The sequence below is a fragment of the Macrosteles quadrilineatus genome, unplaced genomic scaffold, assembly GCF_028750875.1.
Source record: "Macrosteles quadrilineatus isolate MER2022 unplaced genomic scaffold, UCM_ALF_1.0 Scaffold_2__2_contigs__length_208266976, whole genome shotgun sequence".
Taxonomy (NCBI): Eukaryota; Metazoa; Arthropoda; class Insecta; order Hemiptera; family Cicadellidae; genus Macrosteles; species Macrosteles quadrilineatus.
In genome coordinates, this window is record NW_026542595.1 from 27910694 (window position 1) to 27930789 (window position 20096).

The 20096-nt window shown below is 34.5% G+C and overlaps 1 protein-coding gene across 1 annotated transcript in view; it reads left to right on the forward strand.

Moving 5' to 3' along the window:
• Window positions 1-503: 503 nt before the first annotated feature.
• Window positions 504-20096, forward strand: part of LOC128985759 (uncharacterized) — a 64179-nt gene continuing 44586 nt past the window's right edge. Inside the window, exons 1-6 of the mRNA XM_054405607.1 lie at window positions 504-691; window positions 6467-6692; window positions 7843-8005; window positions 8674-8875; window positions 15398-15521; window positions 18072-18227. Of these exons, the coding sequence (XP_054261582.1) occupies window positions 664-691; window positions 6467-6692; window positions 7843-8005; window positions 8674-8875; window positions 15398-15521; window positions 18072-18227 (899 nt within the window). The 5' untranslated portion in view covers window positions 504-663. The remainder of the gene's footprint in view (window positions 692-6466; window positions 6693-7842; window positions 8006-8673; window positions 8876-15397; window positions 15522-18071; window positions 18228-20096) is intronic.

The window sequence follows — 20096 nt, forward strand, 5'->3', positions numbered from 1 at the left end:
GCCTACTACCCAGAGAATTTAAAGAATTATCTTTGAATGAATGAATTTATTCCACCACACATATAAAATTACACAACCAAATACACAAAAAGGAAAAAGGTTTTATGAAAAACTAAACTAATTAACTATAACTACTTAACTATATACATGTGTCAAAGGTTGTTCATCTATTTAGTTCTGGAATTAGCAGACATAGGCTGTGTCTGTGCGTCTGCTAAAATACTGTATATGATTTAACGTTAAATCCAACTAGGCCTACAAGTATTTTTTGTCCTCCAATAAATATAAATAGTTTTAGATTAGTTTCATTAAAATACCTTTATTCACTTAAATGTCCAACAAACCATTATCTTAGTGACGTCACAAGCAGACATATTCTGCAACAATGTTCTAGTTGTAGTTCGGTAGTCGGCCACCAGAAGCAGCAGCAGCAGCATGCAGCAGTGCCTATGTCTATGGTTTCTCCTTTCTGAATTCCTTCACCTTGAGAAGTGAAAGTCCCGTTACCCACCCAGTCAGTTCCTTGACTCACACTGCCAAGTCAACAACAACTAATGCTTTTCTAGGTGTTTATCTGTTTCATTTTTAGAAAGTTATAGTTCAAAAATACAAGTTTTTAGAAAATGACCATACACACATTTTAATTTTCTTTGTTAATTTGAAATGCTTTTAGTCCTTATTATTCTAACAGGTAAGCTTATCGTCATATGTTGTTACATTCAGTGGTTACTAGAAATGATTAGACAACAGTTATTTTTGTTCAATTGTCAAATAGAAGGTATTGTTATTTAGAAGAGACTATGATGTGGTGGTATAAGAGTACTTTATAAAATAAGATTAGTACAACTTTCTATTCAATTTAGGTAAAGTTTCCAGTAGGCCTACATGCAAGGGTTAATTAGGATGGGAGAGCCTAATGCATTTACATAAAGTTTTATGAAAGTAATTTTCTCTCAGTAAAACTTTTATATTGTATAGTACCAGTAGCCTATTTATGGACTTTGTACCGCCTTAATTATTATGAAAAGTCATATTGAACCTAATTCATCATACTGTAATTATGTTATTGTATGTAACTAACATATTTATTAATTTAAGTGGATGAGAATTTATGACCCACACATCCCCAGAGTGGTAACTAAAATAATGTAGGTACCTAAAAGGAACAAGTTATCAATATATGTAAAAAAAACCTGTGCTCAATTTGTTCAAAGGTCTTCTATACAACAAGCTAAACCTTACAATTATTATCATCACCCAAACATAAAATACTATTTGCACCATACTGTTGTTACTTGCTACATGTAGAAGGATTTGTCACGTATAGATTTCAATAAAATTATTAAAGTGTATAGTCGAGTGAAAATTTAAAAACGTAGGTACGTTTTCAGGAAAAGCACTTTGCAAATTTTTTCCCCCTTTTTTCAAAATTTTTATTATTTTTTTTATTTCAATAACATTTGAAGTTTCATAAAATGTCCATGGTAACGCAATATCTTTGGTAGTTTTTTTTTTTTAAAGAGCATCTTTAGTGGAAAAACACAAAATCCTGTCACGACCATAAGGGGCGTTTAAATGAATATTAAAAATGGTTAATATTATTTTTATAACTATGTTTTGCTATAAACTAATTTACTTTTATGACCATTATACAATAAAAAGGTCACTGAGCTTTTGGTATATTTGGTCTTTCTAGAAAAAAATAAAAAAACTCAAAAAATTGAAAATAAGCCAATAAAATCTTTTTAAGTTTGTATAACTCAGAAAAAACTTACCTGAGACCCGAAAAATTGTTATGCTTGTATAGAGGTGTGCTTCTTTTGTGTATAAAACATTGAAATATGACGATATTTTAATTTTTGAAATATTTATGATAGAAATCATAAACGTGATGGTCAGGGACAAGCGGTACGGTCGTGAATTGTCTGGAATAATCTAAATCTTTCTAAACAATCCTTTAATTATACTGTTAGTTATAATAAAAATATGTGTTTCAATTGAACTAAACTGTTCAATTTACAATTATATTAAAGTTATTGTCACGACCAAACACACTATAATCCATAAGGCTGGATTGGTCGTGAAAAAACCCGCGATGGTCGTGAAACTTTGGTCGTGAACATAGTTGGGAAAGTTAGTAAAAAATTCAAACTAGTTAGAAGTTATAAGTTAGTCCCGTAAAAAGTAACTGATAGAAGTTATAAGTTAGTTAGTTTAAAAAGTAACTGATAGAAGTTATTAGTTAGTTGAAAAACTAACTGATAGAAAATAAAGTTAGTTTTAGTAGAAATTAGTTGTTCGTTGTCAGTTGTTTTAAAGTATTTTTTAATGTCACATCTTGGTTACTAATATATACTATAATATGAGTAAAGATTGCGCAAGATATGATTTAAAAAATGGCTCCTACGATTTCCTCCAATTTCAATGCTATTGAAAATTGCTTGTATAATACATTTGCATTGTATGATGTCTTACTAACCAAAGGGATAATTATGACTGTTCAAAAACATTAAGTGTTTTACTGCAAAACAATATACACTGACATTGAACTAAAAATCTAAAGGAAAGGCCAAGGAGATATGTATTTTTCGACGATGCACCGCACGAATTGATACGTTATTACACCATCCCGTAGTTATAGTTGCAACGTTCCACGATCCCAGTGACTTAATGCAATAACGGTCGTCAGATAACAGATGTTATGTATCATGAGTTTTATATTGATTGAAGTTTATTGTGGACATTTTATAGATTGATCGTCCAAATTAAAAAGTTTTGTGGACTAAATTGAGGATAAGTGGATGTCTAACAAAAACGAATTGACTTTACTACTTAATTAATCGTAGTAAGACTGAAAATATTTGTAGGCTTATAAGCTCTATTTTTTACCTCTTGAACAAATCAAACACCTCGAACAAGATCGGTCCCCTGGTACTTGTGTTTTAATCAAACATTGTCACATTTTACATTACTGAGTGAAAATTTAAAAACGTACGTTTTCATGTCCCTGGCCTTTTACTTCGTAGCTACTGGATTTGTAGTTTATTATTATGTGTTTTAATATTTTTTGGGATGGGGGCAACATGTTACACACATTTATTTGGTTTTAAATAGGTTCTAGGTATTTTTTTCGTATTTTTAAAGTCTCGAAATTCACGACCATGACGTGTCCCTAGGGTACATTTTCCAACTTTCACGCTGTTTTTAGACTAATTATTCATGCCGAAATGTATAAAGCCATATTTTTATGTCATCAATGGTTATTAAACTTACAAAAAAGGAGCATATTATAATTTTATTGTCATTGCAAACTGACTACCATGACATAATAAGTCTGTCCCTCGATTTGGCGTCACGACCATTTGGGAAAAATTTTCAACTTTGGAGCACGACAGTGGCAAGCCTGGCGTTGATGGAGTCAGTTGGTTTTAGAGACTAGTTCGGGGTGTACGTCAGGATTGTAGTGCCGGTCGTTTCGAGTTGAAAGAAGATATTACAAGATTAATACAGGTAAGGTTGTGTTTTTTGTAATTTTGGTGTGTCCATGACCGTACATAGTCATTCGATGAAGTAGACATGGTGTTAATTTTTGTTTATAAGATATTTCAGTTGCTAGATTAACCTAGAAGTTCACTTTGTATCCTCGAACATGAGGTGCAGAGCTACCGCCAGAACAGAGCCAAATAACACGTAATTTCACGACCATCGCGGGTTTTTTCACGACCTATCCAGCCTTATGGATTATAGTGTGTTTGGTCGTGACAATAACTTTAATATAATTGTAATTTGAACAGTTTAGTTCAATTGAAACACATATTTTTATTATAACTAACAGTATAATTAAAGGATTGTTTAGAAAGATTTAGATTTTTTTAGAAAACTCACGACCGTACCACTTGTCCCTGACCATCACGTTTATGATTTCTATCATAAAAATTTCAAAAATTAAAATATCGTCATATTTCAATGTTTTATACACAAAAGAAGCACGCCTCTATGCAAACATAAAGATTTTTCGGGTCTCAGGTAAGTTTTTTCGGAGTTATACAAACTTAAAAAGATTTTATTGGCTTTTTTTCAATTTTTTTGAGTTTTTTATTTTTTTCTAGAAAGACCAAATATATCAAAAGCTCAGTGACCTTTTTAACGTATAATGGTCATAAAAGTAAATTAGTTTATAGCAAAACATAGTTATAAAAATAATATTAACTATTTTTAATATTCATTTAAACGTCTGTTATGGTCGTGACAGGATTTTGTGTTTTTCCACTAAAGATGCTCTTTAAAAAAAAAACTACCAAAGATATTGCGTTACCATGGACATTTTATGAAACTTCAATTGTCAATGAAATCAAAAAAATAATAAAAGTTTTGAAAAAAGGGGAAACAAATTTGCAAAGTGTTTTTCCTGAAAACGTACGTTTTTAAATTTTCACTCTACTACAACATAAACAAATGACATAAAACTTGTCAGATAATGAACATCAACTAAAGACAATGTTTTGACACTTGAGTTGAGATGATATATCAATCACCAAACAAACATTTCCCCTTCCCACCCATCTTGGGGTGTTAATATTGGCCGTCACTACCCTTCCACAGGCCCACTGTATTCCAAAGCAACTGGACTTTGACTTTCTCTTTCCCCACCCCCCGCATTGTTTGTCTACAAGGGCACTGACCTCTCACGGCCGCACGCAACCCTCACTGATCACGTGAAATAAATACAGTAACCAGTATTTGAGATGCTTCCGCATAATTGGGAAAGTTAGTTAAAAATTCAAATTAAAAAAAAAAAAACTAGTTAGAAGTTATTAGTTAGTCCCATAAAAAGTAACTGATTGAAGTTATTAGTTAGTTAATTTAAAAACAAACAAATAAAATAGAAGTTAGCAAAAAAAAACTAATGAATAGTGCTATTCGATAGAATTTCTATTCGTTATTCCCAAGTATGGAAATTACGTGTTATTTGGCTCTGTTCTGGCGGTAGCCCTGCACCTCATGTTCGAGGATACAAAGTGGACTTCTAGGTTAATCTAGCAATTGAAATATCTAATAAACAAAAATCAACACCATGTCTACTTCATCGAATGACTACGTACGGTCATGGACACACCAAAATTACAAAAAACACAATCTTTCCTTTATTATCTTGTAATTCCTCCTTTCAACTCGAAACGACCGGCACTACAATCCTGACGTACACCCCGAACTAGTCTGTAAAACCAACTGACTCCATCGACGCCAGGCTTGCCACTGTCGTGCTCCAAAGTTGAAAATTTTTCCCAAATGGTTGTGACGCCAAATCGAGGGACAGACTTATTTTGTCATGGTAGTCAGTTTTCAATGACAATAAAATTATAATATGCTCCTTTTATGTAAATTTAATAACCATTGATGACATAAAAATATGGCTTTATATATTTCGGCATGAATAATTAGTCTAAAAACAGCGTTAAAGTTGGAAAATGTACCCTAGGGACACGTCATGGTCGTGAATTTCAAGACTTTAAAAATACCAAAAAAATACTTAGAACCTATTTAAAACCAAATAAATGTGTGTAACATGTTGCCCCCATCCCAAAAAATATTAAAACACATAATAATAAACTACAAATCCAGTATCTACGAAGTAAAAGGCCAGGGACATGAAAACGTACGTTTTTAAATTTTTACTCAGTCACTCTAATTAGGAAAACAATATGTAGATAACCTTTTAATATCAAAATCTTGAGATTTATGATTTAAAATAAGTTAAATTTTCATCAAAGTAGGTTTCAAGTTTTTATACATTTTAGCATTTACAATACAATCAGATCTATCCTGGCCCGGGCCGGATAACATTTTGGCCGGATAAACCCATCTATTATTAGAACAATAATGTGTATCTAATAACAACTTATGATTGGTTAAAAGTAGTGTTAACGTCTCTTTTTGGAATCTAGTGCTCAACTGAGTAGTGAATCCTCTAAAAATGTATATGAACAGGAAATAGATAAACCATGAGATCGCTCAAATCATTGAGACTACATGTAGAGTCGTGGGAAATATTTTTGCTATTGATTCCGGAAAGTGACCGGATAAACCAAGGACCGAAAATTCCGAGTCCGGATGTTAGAGGGTCTACTGTAAGGCACACCATATACAAAATATAATCAAGTTAAAAAGAAAAACAATATATAAGAATAATGGTGTGGATTTAAAAGTTGTATTTATACTAAAAGACTCTTATTTGTGATAAAATTTAAAATAAACTGTGGTGCTAATTTTTTTCTACTTCCGAGGAGTTTTGGTTGAAAATAAATTAAATAGACTACATCATGTTTGCTAAGAATCTCAGACCTACACTTTGCCAAGTAGTCCAAATCATTGTATGTAAAACAGAAGTAGTATACATTAAATTCCATTATTGCTGTAGTTATTCAATTTAAGTATAAGCACTAAGCAGTGACATACGTTTCCTCAGTCACAGGAGGAGGCAGTGCTGTACAGCTGATTGCGAGGTTCTCCAGTCACGGAGTCCATGGCACAGTTCAGTTCTCTCAGACCCAGAGCCTGGTGGAGGTGGAGACAGAGCTCTCCTGGACCAAGGATGAGGCGAGGCCAGACACTGTGTCTTGGGCTGTCCATCGGTTCCCGGTGGACTACAGAGTCTTGGAGGACCGATGTAGTGATGCTAGGATTGGCTCAAGGTGCGTTCACAGCTGATAAGATCTTGATGAGCTACTGAGATATAATTGTAGAGTCTTTTAAAATAAAATAAAATTGTTATTGTAATTTTACTTGTCTTGAATGATTTAGGTGGTTTCAAGCTCCATAATTTTACATTTATTGTGTGATTTTACCCATAGTGAAGCTTAGTAGTAATGTGTGAAGGCAAGCAGTGCCTGTTCACATGTTAAAGCTGCTCAGTATCTTGGAGCCATAACATTCTATATTTCACACAAAGTGATAGATTTTACACAACTTTGCTATATACAGGGTGAATAAAAAGTCAAGACCCCCCCCCCTCCTCTATTATTTTTCCAAGTAAATATACAGAGATATCCTTTTGGTGGTTGAGCAATCTTAGCAAAAAGTTTCATTTTATCATTTTGAAATTTTTGAGTGTCCCCCCAAAAGGGGGGATTTGGGGGGCAACTCAAATATTTTAAATGTAAACCCCCTTCAAGTGACACCTCATTTTGGAGTGTTTACAAAAACTTAAAGAATGGTGAAAACTATAGGTCGCTATCTCTTCTCTATCCAAAATGGTAGCCCGTCAAATGTTGTGGAAAATCAACGGTAAAATTGTTAATTTTGGCTGCCATTTTGGATAGAGAAGAGATAGCGAGCTCTGGTTTTCACCATTCTTTAAGTTTTTGTAAACACTTCAAAATGATGTGTCACTTGAAGGGGGTTTACATTAAAAATTTTTGAGTGTTCCCCAAAAGGGGGGATTCGGGGGACAACTAAAAATGTTTCAATATATACTCTGTATATTTACTTGGAAAAATATTAGAGGGGGGGTCTTGACTTTTTATTCACCCTGTAGATAGCAAAGTTAATATTGCACAAAGTTTCCTCATCGAACAACTACAAACAAAATATTTCAGTGAATTTTGAAGATCAAGGATTATTTACTCTATCCTTTAGGATCCCAAGAAGCAAAAAACACCTTTGATAGGTTAATATGTATTCTATAGATTCAATAACTTTTTAAAATAGGCTCTGATGCTCCAATTACAAAATTTGAATCAAACCAGTAAATTATAAGTCTCTTCTAGTCAAGAACGATACTGTGAATATGTTTCACATATTATTACACATTCTCAAATAACTTGGTATAATTTTTATTTCCAGAGTGTTAAATTTGGATGAAGTGTTTGGATCGTTGTCATTGAATGGTACTCTGACTGCTGACAACACCACAGATGTGATCAACCTTATTGGTCCATCAGGCATTTGGGGTCAGTCTGTGGTTCTAAACTTGGGAAATAACAATCTAGCCTGCAGCACTCTGATGGTAATTCTGTTCTATTATTTAGATTTATTTACCTGTACTTGTATTAATAATACACTTGAATTAATAATATCATTTGTTTTGGATAGGTACTGTAAGTAGACTGTTGACCATTTTAAGGCCAGTTTGATGTTCCTGAGGCTTGATACCAATTTATGTTTATCACAATCTCATCTTATATTAGGATCAATTTTAAAGTGTGCTCTTTGGTTTAAATCTGAGGATAAGTATTAGCATAATAATAGATCTAATTAGTTGTAACCGTTTTTAAAGTAAGTTAACAACAAATTAAATAGAACATAAATACACACAAGCCATACCGTAATTTCGACCTTAAAATTATGTTCAGCTGATCCATAGAGCTGATAAATCAGTAAGCAAAAGTAGTTTTAGTTTAATATATTAATTGTAGGCAAAGATTCTAGTTTATGATGGATAAAACTAATGACTTTATTAACACATTTTCACTCCTATACCTCTTATAGTATCCCCTACCTGAATTAGTAGCACACCCTTCAGGGCTCAGGGTTTTGTGGGCTTAACGGCTCAGGGTAAAGTGGTGTTTTTTTAAGTAAGCTACACGGCCATCCATTCTCTGCTCTCATCCTGCAGATTTACCTTTAGAATCGCACTAACGTAATTTCCAGTGTTTAATGATATGTGTGTTGCAGCCAGATGGTAGGACAAGTGTTAGACTGGCTGAGGCAAGGTTTAACGGACCTGTGTCAGGGTCAGTGATGTTCCAGTGGCTCGGCAGCAGCGGAGACACTGACTCTGCCATTCTCACTGACTTGTACCACACACATCAACGAGCCAGGCCTTCCCTACACAAGTGGAAGATATTCACCACTGACATCCTAGACTCTGAAGCAGGTACACTATAGCAGTATATTATTTAGGTGGTGAAACATTGTACTTAGATGAATTTATCAGCAGAGGCTGTTTAGTGTTTATGTTACCTCAATAGTTTATCTAGACCAGTCATCTAAGACATCCTTGTTTGCAAACAATGGGGTAATTATAATTTTTTGGTATGTTGTTAAGAGACATGGTAATGTAAAACTAAGTTTGCAGTTTCAAAAGACCTGTGCTTGCTGCTCAGTGGTTGAAAAAACTACATTTTCTTGTACTTTCTTAATTTTTTACAAATACCGAAAAGTATGTACCTGTTTTACAAAAGAAATCATTGAAACCTTTTTTGAAGTAAATTAAATTCCCTACAATTTGTTATCATTTTCAGCTCTGTATCTCTTATATTAATACGTGAGGGCTGTTTTTTGTGAACAAAACTTTTCCGTTATTTCTCTACCGATTCTAACGTTTGAGATGTCAAATAATTCGTCTCAATTCGTAGTTTTGCATAAAGGTTTTAGAATGTAAAAACTCTTACCCTTAAGGGCACGAGGACCAGTGGCGGCGATAGCTGGCCCGCAGGGCCCACGGTGCGGGGGGCCCGCGAGCTAGGGGGGCCCGTGAGCCTTGACCGGGATTTTCGGTAAATTTTACCGGCACACGGGCCCGTGATAGTGTGACAGGCTCAGCCACACGGGTCCCCTATCATAACAATATTTATATGAGAATTAAAATAGGCTACGTTTTTTATGATGAAAATTTGTTCAAACTTATATTTGAATAAATTTGCTCAAGTATTTTACAGCAACTAAACTAACACTATTACTTGACTGATCGATATAAATTATCTAACAACCTAAGTAAAAGAATTGTCATCAGTCATGCGAGAACTGTCCTCGTGGATTGTGTGAAGGCGCAGTCAAAATTGGTTGCATAATAATAGGGCCGTATTTATAACCAATGTGGCCTCGGTCATCGTCACCCGCGGGGAAATGTTCTCGTCGATATCCGCGATCGCGGCAAAAGCGTAGGCCTAATCTTTCAATTTCGTGAGCGTGATCCTCACGGACATAAAAGCTTTTACTTTTAATTGTGCATTATTTTATTGAATACTGAGAAAATCGGCTCGAGCTTGATTTTCTGACTTTGTGCTTGATCTCTCAAGCTTGTAGTCCAGGCTTTGCTCGGCTCGAAAATCGACATCATAGGCCTATTATAAAAATCAACCGTTTTCAAAGCAACCCGATCTTGAACGCACTAAAAATGTTACTAAGGGCCTCAGGCCAAATCATATCGGTTCAAAATCGGGTTGTTGACTCCATGAGGATCACCCTCACGAAATTGAAAGATTAGGCATACGCTTTTGCCGCAATCGCGGATATCGACGAGAACATTTCCCCGCGGGTGACGATGACGATGTCTCCGCGGCCGCAGATGTTCAATATTTTACCGCGATTGCGGAAGACGATAATGACGTTTCTTTTTTAGAGAGAGATATATCTAGGATTAATCGTGATTACGGAAAAATGATTTCCCCATCACCACCGACGGGTCGCGGGGAGATATTAGGCCGTGATATTAGATTGGGCCGTGAACGCGGGAGACGATGATGCTGCTATCTAATTATGTCATAGGTTTGGTTGCATTTGCAATCACGGTAAACTTTGATAATGTTTCTTCCATGACTTTTGACTACGGGAAGTATTTAAGATTTTGCCGCGATCATGGAAGACGATAATGACGCCTCGGGAGATGCCTTGTCAAGTTTATTGAAAAATTGCTAGTTTAGGCGGTAATACATGGGGAAATGTTTTTAAAGATCATTGTGAGAGGGGTGCCCGGCGAACAAACTTGCGGGGGGGCCCGTGGGTTCTTATCGCCGCCACTGACGAGGACGCTCTCAAAGGTCGAATTTTCCCCATAAGAATTACACTGAAAACAAATTTAAAAACAAAAACAGCTGTATATGAAAAGAAACTCACCACACCAGTTCCCACACCAATGGGAACTGAGTTCTGATGGTGAGGCGCTTAATTTCATCTAAGGATAGTAAAGATTTGCTATTATTAATAAGGCTTTTTATTTTGCGTTGGTATAAGTCAGTCGGATCTTTATCTAAGACGACGACATTGTTCTTCTTGATAAAGTCATTTACTTTGTTTGCATAATCAGTTTTGTACAAAATAACTATGGTGTTGCCCTTATCGGCTTTACATAGCATAGCATCGTTTACTTCTAATTTGTCTTTGATTGATTTTAAAGTAGAATATTTACGACGTTGTGTTTGTGATAATGCTGGAGTTTTAACTTTATTCTTAAATTTATTTTCAAATTTCTTGTTTACAATATGACGCATAGCTTGTTTTGTGTCATCATCAGGTAATGCTTTTATAACACACTCAGCGTTAATTAATTCATCAAAATAACCTTTCTTGCCTGATCGTGGTAGGTTGTAATTTAAGCCTTTATCTAAGATAGCCATCTCGTTGTTATTGAAGATAATATTTGTACAGTTATTGGTACGGGGATAAAAATGGAAATCAAATAAAGCAATGGTTTCTTTACTTTGTTGGGCATTCATGAGGCGGTTTAACTTCTTTCTGATAGTAGCTTTTTTATTCCTTATAATCCTGGTTATTGACTCATTTATGTTTTCAAGTAATTTTGGAAATAATGATGGATGTGTTGAGTTTGAGAACTCTTAAGTATTTCTTGTAGGCTAAAGTATTAAGCATGTTCTTTTTGTAATACAGGTTTTGTTCCGTATCCAAGTTTTTTCGGCTGAAGATTTAGTTTTTCTAGCAGCCACAGAGGTGTTACTTATCTTGATATGTACATAGGTTTGGAGAGAAAGGGCTAATTGCCTGAGAATAGGTGTGAGACAGGATAGGATAAGCAGGCTTACCTTAAAAAATGTAGGCATCCCACTTCATTCACTACAGAACACAGAAGAAAACACAAACAAAATAAACACTGGATATTTCGAGGCCACTGGCCCCTTTCTCAACATGGAGAGTCACATTAGATATGTGACTCACATTATATCTAATGTGACTCTCCATGTTGAGAAAGGGGCCAGTGGCCTCGAAATATCCAGTGTTTATTTTGTTTGTGTTTTCTTCTGTGTTCTGTAGTGAATGAAGTGGGATGCCTACATTTTTTATTGATATGTACATAGTTAGGCTTTATATCGTGCTTCAAACAGTTTTTGTTGAATTTAATATTTTGTACTGTGTTTAGTAGTTTCAACTTTACATTTTTGTACTGAATGGCTAGGGTTGCTTGACGTGCATGTATACAATTTAAATCCATCTGTGTAGCCCCTGAGCTGTTGTATTTAAAGGCCCCGAATTCTCTGCAGTGGTCTACAGGGATGTCTGTCGTGTATGTGCATCACTTGGTCTGTGGATATGATGATTAGTGACGTCGTGATAGTTGGCAAAACTGATTTTTACTATGCAGCATCACTGGCCCACGGTCTGCATGTACTGTTAATCAAGTGACACCCAGTCTATGTGTAATATTAAAATGTATACCTCGGGCAGTGGCAATGACCTCAGTGTCGCAAATATTTGGCGATCAGTAGCGAACGTGTTAGTTAACCAAATCAAAATGAAAGAACAACTTATTATGGTAAACTTCAACTAGGCCTACATCAACTAACGAAGCTATAAACAGTATCAGAAATCTGACACATACTTTCTCCCTTTTTTTATTTAATATCAAGCAGTACATTAATTTAAATGTCATCATTTATTGTATTTTTTTAAAACATATATTTGTTATACTTTTGTAGTTTCATTACAATGATTCAAAGTTTTTCTTTATTAATCCATAATTTTAGGAAGTGGTTTATTGGAAGGTTTTGTTTTATATTTGCAAGGTAAAATCTAATTAACCAGGGTGTCTAGTAGTCGGGGAAAACAGGAAAGTCAGGTATTAGTATTGAATTTCAAAATGGTCTTGAAAAATTGGGATTTAGTCTTTATTTGATATCAAAGTCGGGAAATTTAATGATTTCACCGCGATCGCGCTAGACAACGATCACGTTTCTGTGACGGCGCAAGACGATGATGATGTCTACACGACCGCGGGAGATGTTCTTAAACCGTGACCGTGCTAGACGACGTTTTCGTGACCGCGGGAAAAATGATCACGTCTTTTCTACGATCACGCAAAACGATAATGTCTACACGGCCGCTAAAGATGTTCACGATTTTGCCGCAATCGTGGAAGACGATGACGTTTCGGGACCACGGCATTCAATGATGATGTCTACACAGCCGCGGACCGCGGAGGATGCTTGATTTTGACGCAATTGCAGAAGACGATATTAGAGATATAGTAAGCATTTCGTTTGCAAGAGTGGTAGTGCTGGTAACAGCTGGCGAGTAGTCGACGATGAAACCGAACAGAATACCGATAACCGATATCGAACGCCGATAACGCTCTAGCGGCAGATCGCAAAACCTTTCTTTGACAGTCTATATTTCCTCTATTGTCTATGCTGCTACCAATGTGCACTAAATCTCATTGTTGAATTTAGCAAAGAATTCTTCTTGTGACTGTATCAAATATCTTCAACCTTAGCTAAATTTAATCATAATAATTTTTTCTATAAATGTAATAGCAAAAATTTAGTTTTCAAAAGTTATTGAAAACTAGTATCTTATTAATTATTTTATCATTATATTAAAAGAAAAAATACATTTTACATAAGCCAAAATTTGTTTAAGACAGCAGAAAATATTAAAACAAGCATTCCTTTATCATAAAAAGTTTATTTAAGAATTCAAAAGCTATAAATTCTTCTAAAAATACTCTTTAACAAGATAACATGTAGAATACAATTATAAAACAGAAAATTAATTAACGGAGGTTGAACTAAGAGTGTATACTTGGAGCTGTTTACTCTTAAAATACAATACAAATTTGTATAAATATATGGGTACTAAAATCGTTGGATATTAGTTGTAGTAACCATTTTAGTAGAGTGTTTTTACTTGGTAGGCCACTATTAACATTTTATTGTCTTCTATAGTTACTACACAACACACACATGAAGTAGAAACGAGAACATTACATAACCTCACAACCGACTCCGGACATAGGAAGAATAATACTTTCATTCTTAGAAGAAGAAGAAGTCATATAGGCCGAAGTTACATAGACGCTTGATAGCCTAAAGATTGGAGCATGTACTATATGACAAGAATATAAATTTATCCTCTCTAACATCAATAACGAAAAAAAAAAACACACCATGTTTACAGAAAGCTTGCAGGCTATCTGGGTAAAATCGAGCCCTGTGGAACCCCTGAGGTTACCATTTTTGTTTCACCTTGGTACACTGTCATGCCATCATGAAAAGAGACTGTGCTGCTTTTTTGGTGAATGTTAAAATAAGATTCCACCAGACTCACTAAACATCCTGGAACTTTATACCCAATCAGTTTTGCCCATAAAATAAAATGGCCACCCCGAAAAAAGGCCTTCGAAAGGTCTAGCAGAAGCGCTGCCACTTTACAACCTTCATCAAGCTCTTCAAGAGCAGTGTGAACAAAATCAACAGCAGCAGTGATAGTGTTCCTACCCTTTCGAAAGCCATGCTGAAAATCTGAAAACATTTTGTGTTCATCAAAAAATTGTTTTAGGCACCCAAATGCAAACTTCACGACTAAAGTAGACATAAGAGAAATAGGCCTATAATTCTTCACATCTGTAAAAAACAAGCTCGCTGCGGCTGCGTAATGGTTGGCCGCTGCTGGAAGCACGGACAACGATTGCGCTGCGTCGATGAGAGCGCGAAAATATTTGAACTTCATCCAATAGGAGAGGCATATTATAGCATGTACTGTGTCCTAGTCGTTGTGGATGTAGTTTTACAAGAACCCATGTCATTAAATCAAAGGTTAAACCCCACATTAAAATAAATTTGTCCCTACACCGATAAAATAGTCGGATCTGAAAACGAAATATACCGGATTGAAGTATAAAACTGGCACAATAAGCTGCAAGCAAAAAAAATCTCACGGCAGGTGTTAATGACTAATTTCTTATATATGTATGACCATTGATTAATCTTTATATTTATGCTGTATGATTTGTTTGTGAAGATTAATTAATTATCACATGTTTTAATATTGTAAAATGAGTAAATAAACAGTGATGGAAATGTTGTACTGAAATTGACTATTCTTATTTTGACTTTGATAATTGACAATTTAATAGCAAGGGCTAACCTCACAATGGAACAATAGTTTGTAAATGGCGCTTCGACAAGTATACTCGTCGTGCGCCACTGATAAGCGCTAGCGGTGACGAGATTACTCACCTCATACTCACGTACATACGCAGTAAACGTGTTAACTCCCTTCTTATACAATGGTTTAACGATGGGGAATTTAAGTAGATCTGGGAAGAAAGATGTAGATAACACAGTTTGAATCAAATACACCAAAATAGGAGCTGTAAATAGTTGGACAGCTGTATTATAAGTACATTATAAAAATAAGCTATTTTTAAAGACCCATGATGTTACAGACAAGTCTAGAAGAGACTGCAATGCTCTGCAAGTCCTCTATCAGACCCATGACGGAGGAGGCTCTGGTGACCTTGACTCTAGACTAGGGAAGGTCAACATTGGAGTCAAGCGAACTGAAAGCAGGTACATAATGTCATATTTTACAAACTCATGTAATTAACTCATGTTAATTTGAGTTTTGCTGATTCTTAATTAACAACCCATATGTATCAGAGTGGTCATAGTCTCATCCCAGCCAAAATACAGTGAAAAGGTTTTGTGCAAATAGAATGTATGAATGATTGAAACACAATAAATATAAAATAAAACATATTACGTACAAGCACTCATTGCAGAACTAGAATAGATTTTCTGGTATTTACTTTTTATCCCAAGTTAACTTTGAATGGTCACACTCACAAGGTTTGTAAAGAGTTGGTCAGAAAATTGTACCTGTTTAGAAAATTAAAAATAAATGTATCCTTTTATTAACTGATAATGGCATGCTTTCCTTTTTTTATAGCCTCTTTGCTTATTCATCTTTGTAATCTTTTAGCTGCTTTGTAAATATGAAATATATCTATTCATGTTAAGTATCAAAATGTAAATGTATATTAGATTAAGTTCTTCATTTTATTTATTTGTAATATATTCATTTTATATTAGTCATGACAAGTGTAAGAAAGGCTTGCCTGAATAAATAAAGGATTTTTCATTTCATTTTATTTAGTTTCTTGTTGGATCAAGTGTTGACAATAGTTATTTGTGTAGCTAGTGGGCAAAGTGGCACTTTGCTGCACACAAGAGGCGGCTTGTGCGGAATGATCTCGAGTGCAGCAAAGGCCTTTTTCACTCGTGTTACACATTATATTTTTCCTACAGTCACTATAAAGCATATAAATAATTAGTCTTTCAAACACTATACAACACGTATTTAGGTTCAGCTAGCAACACAAATAGGTGCCCTAGAGAAAGTAGTACCCGGTCCGTATCACTCCGCTATTTTTCCTTGGCAATAAATGTGCTCTGCGACTTGAGAATATAGTTCCATATGTTTTTGTGATTTGAAGTGGTTTCCGCGCCTAAAAAAATGCTTTAAAGGTATTTTCTTGTTTATTCTCTTTATTATTTCTTCTTTATTATTTTTATTTTTATCTTTATTGTTTATTTTCTTATTTAATGTTTATTTGATCGTAGGAATGTTTTAAAAACGTTTAAAAAGAAAAGTCCAGAAAGTTCAGAAACACCGAAACTATAAACACGAAATAACAGGTTAAATCGTAGTTATAATAGTCATTAGTCAATCAGCTGCTCATAATATTATTATCTTTAAGTGTTGCCAACCTATTTCCAAGCGTACACGGATTACGTGCATAATAGAATCTTGCTGTTTTCTGTTGTTTCGTTGGAATCCTGATGTGCGCCAAAGTATAAACCGTACGACAAAGTATAAATATGCAGCAATTAGCAGCTTTCTGTACTATAAACAGTACAAGGAAGCAAGGCCTGATTAAGGGTCTAGTCGCCAGTAGGCTGACGTTTTTCGCGCCCCCTCCTCCCTTCCACTACCCCTCCTCTCCGCTACCACTTTCAAAATTTCAAAGAATGAATACTAATACTGAATTCAAAATTAAAAATGGCCAAAGGCATTATACTAATATTCAGTTTATTTAAAAACAAAAGAAAACTGATCATAAATAATTAATACATGGTTTGATTAGGAACTTTTAAAATAGTAACAAATCGGTTGTTCAAGGAATGTAAAACTTTTTTATTTAAAATAATTATTTATTTTACATTTTATTAAACATATGATTGTATTAAATCAAAAGTAGACCTAACCTAAAATATCAAAAAAACAAACAATAATATGCGTAGGCCTATACGTACTTTCTAAATTAACTCTGTTAATCACCTAGGCCTAAACCAATTTTATTAGGACCTTTAGATGGAATTACTTAGTTTACAGCATTTATATGTATTTATCTGCAACAAAAAGTATCGTTAAATGTTTTTACAAATCAATTATTACTATAAACTAGCTGTAACCCACTGGCTTCACCCCGTTTGACTTCATAAGTATTAATAAAACTATTGATTGGTTAAGTTAAGCTGAAATAAACAAATAAGTACAGCTAAAGGAATTTTTAACATTAGGTATATGGAAAGTTCCCTTTAGAAAGGAATTACGACCTTAAAGGGCAATTTATGAAACAATGGATAGTTTTGCACATGTTTTCTCGTCATTACGAATATTTTAAGTATATGGTTTATGGGGGTGTGACTTGTAGTTTTCTCAAAAGTTCATGGGTACTTTGGGCTTTATATATGGATATAATGATTATGAAAATCTACAAAATGCACCCCTCAATACCTCCTTCCCTATCTGCGCGAATCCTTTTTTGGAATAAAACATTTTTTACGCCCCCGGTCCCAACTTAAAGTCTTATTAGCTGTCTGGCGCCCCTCTAAAACACTTGGCTGACTGGCGCCCTAGGCTCCACCCTAATTAGCCTAATGGGTAATCAGGCCCTGCGAAGGAAGCCAACTTTGTCGGGTGACTGTAGGAATAAATATTCGCTTGAAATTCATTGGTATTCTAGTCTGTAAATGTTAAAATATTTGAATATAAATAAACATGGCTAAAATCATTGTTATTCATTTTGTAATGAGTGATCTTGATCTGTCGCACAGTGCAGGCAAAAAAAACTTGTATCACTCTGCCAACTTGACTTTGTTGGATCTTCGCAACAAGCAGCGCCATCTGTACCTTGTGCTGTATGATAACTTGCACACAGAGTCTTACTTAGCCTGTGCTCGCATCACCCCATTGGAGCCTACCATTGTCAAGTAAGCACCAGACCATGAATGAGACTTATGTGTTCAGTTTTATAAAAGAGAAAAATATTTATTTCGCAAATAGGATTTTTTAAGTTTGATTGATAAATAAAAAAACATAATAAAGAATCTATATATATATAATTCCTCACCCCGTAGCGAAGCACGGGCAGAGCAACTAGTATATATAATTCCGTAAGTCAAATTTTTGTAAAGAAATTGTGAGTGACTGAATGGCCGTAGAAGGATGGGAGGGGTCTTATTTTAAAGGTCTTGACGTGAATTTTGAGGGAAAACTATTCATTTTTCTTATTTTTTTACCATAAATTCGCAACAGAATAAAACTTCTCCCATTAAAACAACATGGGGTTTAATTTGTTTACATCTTTTGAAATTAAAACAGAAGTCATTTACTGCTGATTTCTGTTTACTTCAATACAGCTGATCGTGCTATATCTTGAAAACAGTGATCAATACACGCATTTGGTTTACTTTTAGCCAGTCAACTATATGAAATGTATACTATAATAAAACTGAAATCTTGAAGATTAATCGGAAAAACGTCTGCATTCTTTGTTTATATTTAAATCATATACTCAAGTTTCATTTTTTCATGCTTTTACGTTATTGTCGTGTTAAAGGAATAAACGACATAGAATAAATATTCTGTATAAATAATCAAAGAGTCGAAATTAAATCTAACTTCTGTTTTGTTTTTATTTTTAAATCATATGTTCAAGTTTATTTTAAATGATGTTGTTTTCTTTATATTTCTACACATTTTAAGGTTAAGGTTGTGTTAATATATACAACTAAAATAACCTACAAATGTTATTGGTTCTAAAATGGTGTATTTGCATTCCTTCGTAAGTAAATATTTTTTTAGTGCAGTGAATATACAACGTAGAGTAATCATATTCGATCATACTTTTATAAAATCACCAGGGATTCAAGATGTTTTGGTATGTAGGCTGCTGGATATATATTCTTTTCATTATAAGTACTGTAATTAATATGAACGCCAGGGGAAGACCACAAAGGCGGGGAGCTGTTCATAGGAATGACAGTGCGCGTAGAAGAGCAAGAGTAGATAATGACGAACTTAATTTACCATTTACCATTTACCATCGAAGTCTTCGCCGCAGTCCTTGGAGACCGGGGAATTGTAAATTCTTTTTCTTAATCAAGATATGTTACAACCCCTTTTTAGGAGACCCATATGGTAGACGAAAGAAATTTAAATATCCATGATGCAGGATTACTGGACCAAGAGTGCATTCAATGTAGTGCTCTTCATTTTAGAGAAGAACTAACGAATAATCATTTTATGACATGTTGCCATAACGGACTTATTAACCTTCCTCAGCCAAAAACTAATGTAGAACTTAAAAATTTGTTTGAAGAGAGCCCACAACTGTATAAATTCATTCGACAATACAACAGTGCGATGGCTTTTGCTTATTTTTCAGCCAGTAAGAAAGATATTCCAGGAAAAGGACCATACTGTTTCAAAATTCAAGGACAGATTTATCGCTCAATCTCAGATTTGCTGCCTCAACATGATGAAGACCCCGTGTATGGCCAATTGTACATTATTGACACATCAACAGCAACAGAAATTCGTCAAAGGCGTCGAGAAAATAGTGACTTAAAACCTGAAATATTGTCAAAACTAGCTGAAATTCTATTAGAAAATCCATTTGCACAAATTTACAAAAGAGCTTCGGAAGAAATGGTTGTACAAGGTGACAGTGAATTAGAACTTAGGTTTGTAGACAGGATAAATATGGATCGTCGTAGGTATAATAAGCCTACTGCAGATGAAATTGCAGGCGTCTTCAACTCATCTGAAGGCGAACCTCCAATTAATTTTTAAAATTC